Raw genomic sequence first — 9,667 nt, 5'->3', positions numbered from 1 at the left:
TCTATCTATCTATCTATATATATTTTTTTTTTTTTTTTAAATTGTAGAGATGACATGTTAGCATATTGCCCAGGCTGGTTTCAAACTTCTGGGCTCAAGCAGTCCTCCCACCTTGGCCTCTCAAATGCTGGGATTATAGTCATGAGCCACCACACCCAGCCTATTTCAAGAAATTTTTCAATTTCCTTCTGAATTTCTTCATTGGCACACTTGTCATTCCAGAGCATACTGTTTAATTTCCATATGTTTGTATAGTTTCCAAAGTTCCTCTGGTTATTGATTTCTAGTTTTATTCTATTATGGTAAAAGAAGATACTTGAATCAGGTTTCAATGTGGGGCGATTTTTTAAGACTTATTTTGTGGCCTAACATGTGGTCTATCCTTGAGAATAATCCATGTGCTAAGGAGAAGAATGTGTATTCTGCAGCTGTTGGAAGAAATGCTCTATAAATATCTCATAGGTCCATTTGGTGTATAGTGCAGATTAAGTCTGATGTTTCTTTGTTGATTCTCTGTCTGGGAGATCTGTCCAATGCTGTAAATGGGGTGTTGAGTCTCCAGCTATTGTTGTATTGGGTTGTATGTCTCTCTTTAGCTCTAACAATATTTGCTTTATATATGTAGATTCTCCAGTGTTGGGGGCATATATGTGTGTGTGTGTGTGTGTGTGTGTGTGTGTGTGTGTATAGTCTGTGTGTATATACATGTATATGTGTGTATATATATGTGTGGGTATAATATGTGTGTGTGTGTGTATATAATGATTATATCTTCTTACTGAATTGCCTTTTTTTTTTTTTTTAAGAGACAGGGTCTTTGTCACCCAGCCTGGAGTGCAGTGGCACGAGCATAGCTCACAACAACCTTAACCTCCTGGGCTTAAAGGATTGTCTCCCTCCTCAGTCTGCTAAATTGCTAGGACTACAGGCATGTGCCAACACTCCCAGCTAATTTTTTTTGTTTGTTTTGAGACAGAGTCGCGCTCTGTCGACCAGGCTGGAGTGCAGTGGCGCCATCTCGGCTCACTGCAAGCTCCGCCTCTCGGGTTCAGGCCATTCTCCTGCCTCAGCCTCCGGAGTAGCTGGGCGCCTGCCACCACGGCCAGCTAATTTTGTGTATATTTAGTAGAGACGGGGTTTCACCGTGTTAGCCAGGATGTTCCTAATCTCCTGACCTCGTGATCCGCCCGCCGCGGGCTCCCAAAGTGCTGGGATTACAGGCTTGAGCCCCCGTGCTCGGCCTAATTTTTTAAAAAAGTATTTTGTACAGACGGGGTCTGCCTGTGTTGCTCAGGCTGCTCATGAGCCCCTGGCCGCAAGCAGTCCTCCCACCCCAGCCTCCCAAAGCACAGGGATTACAGGTGTAAGCTACTATGCCCAGTTCACAAATTCTTTTTTTAAAAAAACTGAGGGCCCGGTGAGGCTCTTGCCTGTAATCCCAGCACTTTGGGAGGCCAAGGCTGGTGGATCACTTGAGGTCAGGAGTTTGAGACCAGCCTGGCCATCGTGGCAAAAGCCCATCTCTACTAAAAATACAACAATCAGCTGGGTGGTGGAGCGTGCCTGTAATCCCAGCTACTAGGCTGAGGCAGGAGAATCACTTGAACCGGGGAGGCAGAGCTTGCAGTGAGCCAAGATCAAGCCACTGCACTCCAGCCTGGGAGACAGAGCGAGACTCCGTCTCAACAAATAACAAATTACAAATTATTGCCTAGCTCAGTTTATTTCATTAAGCACACCATCTCCTTCTCTGGTCTCAATGGCCAGCCTTGGGAGTGGACAAAGTAGGCAGCTACCTAAAGATTTAAAGGATGCTAAAAAACCTCAACCTAAAAACGCCTCCCCAACATGAATTCTAAATCTATATATTCTCCAAGGGCCTCTTGGAAAAGACACATCCTCTCCAACTCACTTAAGGTATGAGGTTACCTAAGAGGGATTATTTATCAGCTAGCTAATTAGCCTGTCACAGAAGCCACCTGACTCTAGTATAACCTAAAATAGAGGAAGGGCCTGAAGGAATGACACCAGAATGATGTGAGTTAATGGGTTGAGGGAGTGGATGGACGTGAAGTTAGGAATTAAAGGAAGGAAAGATCCAGAACTTGAAGCACCATTAGGAAGGCAAACCCTCGGGCAGCCTAAGGACTTAGGTACGAATCTCCAGGAAAGAAGGTTCTAAAAAGAGCAGCAGATGGGAGTTAATGTTTAATGGGTACAGAATTTTAGTTGGGGAAGATGAAGAAGCTCTGGAGATGGATGTTGTGACGGTGGCACAATAATATGAATGTACTTAATGCCACAAAGCTTTTACACTTAAAAACAGTTTAAATGTGGCCGGGCACGGTGGCTCACACCTGTAATCCCAGCACTTTGGGAAGCCGAGGCGGGTGGATCACGAGGTCAGGAAATGGAGACCATCCTGGCTAACACGGTGAAACCCCGTCTCTACTAAAAATACAAAAAAAAAAAAAATTAGCCAGGCGCGGTGGCAGGCGTTTGTGGTCCCAGCTACTCGGGAGGCTGAGGTAGGAGAATGGCGTGAACCCAGGAGGCGGAGCTTGCAGTGAGCCAAGATTGCACCACTGCACTCCAGCCTGGGCGACAGAGCGAGACTCCGTCTAAAAAAAACAAAAAACAAAAAAAAGTTTAAATAATAAATTGTATGTTACATAAACTAAACACATTCTAGACAATCTGTAAGAGAAATGAAGGTGATAGAGGCTGTCTTCATAAGTCCTTGGCTTTAGTATGATAGCCTCCAAGTTGACCCTGATGAGCCTGACCTCTTTGTATTCATGTTTCCATATGCTGGATTGGAATAACTTGTGCAACCAGTGGGATATGTCAGAAGTGACCAGAAATGAGTGGGCTGCCGTGTTGTGCGGACACTCACAGCCTGTGAAGAGGTCTAGTGATGAGGACGTGAGGCCTCCAGCCAACAGCCAGTGTTAACTTGCCAACCATGTGAGAAGTTACCTTGGAAGGACATCCTCCAGCAGCCCCTCTCATGAGAGAGGTCAAGCCAGAGCTAACCTGCTGAACTCCCAAGTTCCTGAACCGCAGAAACTGTGAGATAATGGTTATTGTTTTAAGCCATTATGTTTTGAGGCCATATGTTATGCACAGATTGAAAACTAATGCAGATAGTATGAGGGCTTCTTTCATCAACTGCCTGAGGTTGGTGGTGTCTTCAGTCATTTATATAGATCTATTTGTTTCTGGATAATATTACAGTTATTTAAAGATATTTTGTGACTCTATTTAGATACAGCTACATTCACCTTTATATATAGTGTTGAATACCCAATAAGTAACTTGAAAATATTTCCTGATATTGGAGGGAGGGGCGTTGCTGAATTTCAGAAAGTTAAGGCTAGTAAGAACTATGACTAATATAATACATCTTATTGGATACTGTGAATGCTTTCCATTTAATTCTGTAGGTAAAGGGCTTACAACCTGAAGGAAGGCCAGTGTTTTAAGTCTTCTTACTCTAACATGAATGAATTCCTTAGACATAATTATATTTTTAAAAAAAGAGGAAGCAAAATAAAATAAGGCGGCAAAATAAGCAAAGCCAGCTCAAGAACTTTTTAAGGGCCAAATCCATTTATCTTGGCTCGGTATGTGTGTACTTACCTAAAATTCTAATCTCTGTATCTGTGAGTCTCCAGTTTTTCAACCCAAGCTTGACGAGTTGTGGGACCTCCTCCAAATGTTTCAACAGGCTGGTCAGGCTGCCTTGCACATCACAGCCCCAGGGCAGCATCAGTGCAGTGAGCTGTTCTAGCACGTTCAGCCTGTCAACTGGAAGAAACAAAGAGCAGTTCAGGGACTGGATGATCTCAAAACTGAGGAAGAACGAAGGGATGTTGGGGAAGGAATGATCGTTATGTTTGGTGGTTCTGTAGCCTACTCAATCTGCAATGAGAATCTACTTAATTTTTGGTTATTTTTATGGAAAGTGTTCAAGCTTATACAAACATTATGCAGAAGAATATAATGAAACTATATATACTAATAAGTCACTTTTCAAAAACATTAAATCATGGGCAATCTTGCTTAATCCTGACCTAATTCCCCCGATATTATTCTAAAGCAAATCATGGACAGTATGAATCAGTTCTTTCCTTTTTTTTTCTTTTAACCATAATCACATATCACTGTCACACCTAAAAATCCATATCACCAATTCCTTAAGCAAATTTGTCTTGCACATCAGCTACTCTGACAGTTGCCTCCTCAAAGGAGGAAAGCAGGTGGGATCCCGCCTCAAAGTGCAGTGAGCATATGTAAACTGGTGACTTAAAAGACATGGGCCTGTGTTTGTTAAGGGCAGTTTAGGAAAGGCCCAAATGATGTTCCTAAGGAGGGTGCATCTAGTAAGGCACACATGGGTATAAAAGACCTCAGGGCCCAGGCTATGTATTTCGACTACCCAGTACACATATTCAAGCATCTGATTTTGGCTGAATTGTCATTCTTACTCAGTTCATGTAGAGCTTCATTTCCATCTTTTTCCAGGTAATTTTCTGATAAATCAAGAATGCTCAGTTTGACCAAATTGTGAAGATTCTGAGCTGGGAAAAAAAGTAATCCAAAATAAAAAAGTTTTCAGGTAAATATAAATGTATTTTGAAGTATCCTTAGAATAATTCTGAGTTCTTGTCTTTTCTGCTAATGGTAATGCAAATCATAACTTGCCTTGGTTATTTTAATTATTTCCAAAGGCACTGGCATAGGCATAACCCCCAAATCCCATGTTTATGACCAAATGGGCAAATAGTCGTTGGTCCTAGGTTCTGATTAATAAATACCAGGTCACATAAAGCCTAAAGCAGCATGGGATGTAGTTGTTATGTCATCATGGGAAAATCTCTAAGCCTCAATGTCTTCCTCTATAGAATGAGGTAGTTGGACCAGATAAAATGTAAAGTTGCTTCAATTATAAAATGTCCTTAATCATACAGGAGAAACAGGAACAACAACAATAAAAATGAAATGAGCTGGTTTTGTGTACCTCAACTGAGATGATTTTATTGACATAATTGTTGTGATGTTAATAATAAAAACCTAGTAAAAAAAAAAAGATGAGAAAAAAGAAAACAAATAGCAAAATGGCAGATTCAAATTTATCCATATCAACAATTACATTAAATCTTAATGGACTAAAGACTCCAATTAAAAGGCAGAGATAATCAGATAATCAGAACTTTTTTTTTAAGCAAGACCCAGTTTTATGCTATGTACAAAAGATGTATTTGAATAACAAAGACATAAATATGTTGAGGTAATGGAAAACTATTTTGTATGCAAACATGAATTATATAATGGTACCAGTCTAGCTAAGAATTGCTTAGTTCTTTTCTTCACATGTTATCACTCTTGCTTAATCTAGGTGAAGTTTTTTCTATCAAGGCTAGAAAAATCTCCTTTTTAAAAAAATCAGACAAGTTTTTCATGACTATGTACTCTTGTTATAATATTGGCTATTATTATTTTTAATCAATCATATGAGCCCTTTTCTTAAAGTATCTTCTGGGTTGTGTGCTCTACAGTAAAAAATCTGCTGAACTTCTCTTCAAAAGAGTACATTTGCGATTTCCAGTTCTAAGCCTGTCTCTGCCCAGCAGTAAGCAGAGAAATAAAGGCATGTGCTCATTGTGCTCATATTCCCAGTACTTGTCTAGCCTTTTTCAACTGTGGGTTTCTCTAGCTGTAACTTTGTATTAGTATACAAATGGCTTCCTTAGTTATCTTTAGAGACTCCCAGAAGTTATATAGTTTAACTTTAAAAAGATTATACCACTCTTTTCCAAAATCTAAATTTTAAAATATGTCTGAATTACACATGTATAGTTTATCCAGAAATATGCAGTAAGTTTCCCCATACTTGATATGCATCCCTTTGGAAACTCAGGAGACTCAATTGTCACATTAATACACATTAACTTCATCTTAACAGGGCAATGGGTAGGAATTAGAGGCCTGAGATCATTTAAGAAAATCTTTATCTCTCACTTCTCAATCATTTATCCATTCATTTAAATGTTTATTAGGCAGTAAATTATATGACAGGTTGTGTGGCAAGTTTCAAGCCCCTATTTCTTATTTTCTTCCTTTTCACTTTCTCTAAAAGTTACATCTTCAGTTATTCTGAAATTCTCCCCTATTATCCATCAATAGTTGATTTTAATTCCAATATGGAGAAAAATCATTAAAAACAATCTGCTTATTATCCAGAAGTTTTTATTATCTTTTCCAGTTTTCCTTAAAATTAAATTTCCATTTGAGACATTTAGTGTGAATTAGTATAATAGTATCACATGTTCTGTTATACTGTCCTCATTCAGTTAATGGAAGCAACAGTTACCTAGGATTTTCACTGCATTTGCAGACAAGCAGCAGGAGACTAATTGAATTTCTTCAAGGTCACAGGGTTCACTTGACAGAGACTTGACTATGTAATCCATTCCCTCTCCAATGTCAGACAAGTGGGTCAAACGAAATAAACACATCTTCTTCAGATTTTTCAGGCCTTCAGCTGAAAAAAGAGAAAGGAATGCATTAGGATACCAAGTTAATTCAATTTAAGCATAGATTAATGAACTGAAAAGAAAGCAAAGAATAATTGTGCAGAGACCTTCCCATGTTCTTCCTGCAGCAACCTTAAGCTACAAAGAGTCAAAGAGAGCTGTTCTTCTTTCAACTCTCACTTTCCAGTCTCTTGGACCACACAAAAATCACTTATGTGGAGGTTATTCTCTTAGTAGCATGAGAAACACTATCGTAAATTTGTAATTAATGGGCATCAATGTATACTCTTACGACAATTCTTTAGATGGATGAAGTGTTCTAGAGCACCCTCCTTTCAATCTTCTCAAAAATCTTAAACAGCGGGGGGCTGAGTTCAGGGGGGTAGCATGGGGACTTGGTCCTTGGAGTGCTTCTAGTGCAACTGTTCACAGCCTCAAAAGTCTTGCCTGGGACTCATGATATGGGGCCTGCCTGATGCTTTAGAATGAAGACCACAAGTCCCGCCTGATGCTTTAGAATGAAGACCACATCCACTGCAGTGTATTTAACCAGAAAAAAGATTTACCTTATATCAACAGTACAATTGGAAACATTCTGAAATGTCCCCCATTCTTAGGTCTAAAGCTAATGTGCAGTTTAGGATTGGTTAGGCCTTACTTTGTGTCATTAAAATATTGCCTTATCTTGATGGTACTGTAGCCTACAGGAAAGAAATACATGATTTTAATGGCCAGGCACGGTGGCTCACACCTGTAATCCCAGCACTATGAGAGGTAGTGGGGGGCAGATCACCTGAGGTCAGGAGTTCGAGACCAGCCTGGCCAACATGGCAGAGCCCCATCTCTACTAAAAATACAAAAATTAGCTGGGCGTGATGGTGCACACCTGTAATCTCAGCTACTCGGGAGGTTGAGGCATTAGAATCGCTTGAACCCAGGAGGCAGAGGTTGCAATGAGCTGCGATCTCACTACTGCACTCCAGCCTGGGCAACAGAGCGAGACTCTGCCTCAAAAAAAAAAAAAAAGAAAAGAAAAGAAATATATGATTCTAATAATATCAATCTTGCAGAGCTTTCAGGAAGGTTGCAGATAATGCATGTAACATATTTAATGTGGCACATAGTAAGTGCTCAATAAATGTTCAATAAATGTTCATTGTTGTCATGGGAGTACATACAGGTTGGAGGTTGTGAGCATGAGCTTTGCAGTCAGTTCCTGGATCCCCTACTTAATAATTATAAACTTGGACAAGTTATTCAATCTTTTAGCTTAAGCTTTAGGGATCATTATATCTATGTACTAGGACTGTTGTGGGGATTCAGTGGAATGAAGTATATAAAACTGCCTAGGCTAGTGTCTAATCTATAGCACAGTAACTCTTTAATAAAGAGTAAATTATTACTAATATAATTAGACTGGTTTAGTCAAGTTCATATTTTGATTCCTTAATAGCAGAAGCAGGCTGTCCTAGAGAGGTACTTTTTGACCTCTTTCTGCCAGTTGGTAATATCTTGAGCAAGTCAATAAGCTATTTTAGGTTCCAGTGGAGTTTTCTGTGAAATGAATGAGTTGAATTAGATGCTCTCAATCCTCTTCCAGCTCTGATTTTCTGTGTAATTTATACACATGCAATAAATGTATTGAACACTGAATTAATTTGATTATTCTCATGTAGGCCATATAAAGAAAAGAAGTCAGCCATGTTTTGCTTTTGTTTTTGTTTCGGGATGGAGTCTCTCTCTGTCGTCCAGGCTAGAATGCAGTGGAGCAATCTCGGCTCACTGCAACCTCCTCCTCCTGGGTTCAAGTGATTATCCTGCCTCAGCCTCCCAAGTAGCTGGGATTATAGGTGCATACCACCATGCCCAGCTAATTTTTGTATTTTTAGTAGATATGGGGTTTCACCATGTTGGCCAGGCTGGTCTTGAACTCCTGAACTCAGGTGATCCACCCGCCTTGGCCTCCCAGAGTGCTGGAATTACAGGCGTGATACACCGTGCCCAGGCTTCAGCCATGATTTGATTATAGGATAGAGTTGTCTTTCGGCAGGAAGCAGAATAAGAAAGAACAAGGTGAAGGGAAGAGAGGAACCTTTTAGTGAGGACTCAACTAGGGAAAAAAAGAGCCAAAAAAAAAAAAAAATCTAACACACGAGGAAACAAGGACATTCAAGGAAAGCAGCTTTCACAGGAATCCTCCCTGGCCTGGAGGGCCTGGTTCCCTGTGGTAAGCCATGTGTTCTGTTTGTGTTCCTGAAGTTTCCTTTTCCTTTTCATTTTTTTGATTGGGGAAACACAACCTCTAGTGTAGAATGAAAGCATGCTTCCCCCAAAGTTTTCTTGATTCACATTGTTTCCTGTGTCCTATTTCATTTATGAAATTTTACTTAATTATGAAATCATAGTATAAACTTTAAAATATTGTTTCTATGCAATTATGAAACCATACTATAAACTAAAATATTGTTTCTATGCCTTAAATAAAAACATAGCCAATGAGCCAGGGAGAGGGAAATTAAAAACACGTCATGGGCTCTCTTCCCAAAAGGGTTACCATCTAGTGTTGTACAATTTGAATATGTCTAGGGAAACCAATGTAGACATAAGTACATAAAAACATCCTTGCCTCGTGCAGACACACAGTGTCACAGCCTGAAGTTAACTCCTCTTATTATCAAACTCACATTAATACACATATGAGAACAGAAATCTGACCTAGTTTTATAGCATCTTCTTCATTCATCTTAATGTTATCCATTATGAGCTTTGTAAGGTTCTTCAAATTACCCAATCTGTCAGTCAGACCACCTGTCAAAAGAAAGAAGATTAGACTCTGTTCAGCGGATATTTGCTATTTACTATGTCATTTACTATTACTGTCATTTTTGTTACCAATCAAAAGATTTTAATGATCGCCATGAGCCAAAAATGCTCATGAAATAGACATAAAAACATACTTTTTATAAGAAATGGGCATTGTACTTCACTGTAAGCATGTTCTCCAAAACACATCTAGATGTGTATAAGAGACAGGCCTCAAAAGTCTTGCCTGGGACTCATGATATGGGGCCTGCCTGATGCTTTAGAATGAAGACCACAAGTCCCGCCTGATGCTTTAGAATGAAGAC

The 9,667-nt window shown here is 39.7% G+C and overlaps 1 protein-coding gene across 4 annotated transcripts in view; it reads right to left on the bottom strand.

The window, feature by feature from the left end:
* NLRC4 (NLR family, CARD domain containing 4) overlaps window positions 1-9,667 on the bottom strand; it is a 52,556-nt gene that overhangs the window by 9,134 nt on the left and 33,755 nt on the right. For all 4 annotated transcript variants that reach the window (XM_011984241.1, XM_011984243.1, XM_011984242.1 and 1 more), the window contains 4 exons: window positions 9,255-9,347; window positions 6,377-6,547; window positions 4,491-4,583; window positions 3,643-3,810 (listed from right to left, as the gene is read on the bottom strand). In XM_011984241.1, the coding sequence (XP_011839631.1) occupies window positions 3,643-3,810; window positions 4,491-4,583; window positions 6,377-6,547; window positions 9,255-9,347 (525 nt within the window). The remainder of the gene's footprint in view (window positions 1-3,642; window positions 3,811-4,490; window positions 4,584-6,376; window positions 6,548-9,254; window positions 9,348-9,667) is intronic.

This window comes from Mandrillus leucophaeus, unplaced genomic scaffold (assembly GCF_000951045.1).
Source record: "Mandrillus leucophaeus isolate KB7577 unplaced genomic scaffold, Mleu.le_1.0 Scaffold264, whole genome shotgun sequence".
Taxonomy (NCBI): domain Eukaryota; kingdom Metazoa; phylum Chordata; class Mammalia; order Primates; family Cercopithecidae; genus Mandrillus; species Mandrillus leucophaeus.
The sequence above is the reverse complement of the archived record's forward strand: the minus strand, read 5'-3'. Positions and strand labels throughout refer to the sequence as shown.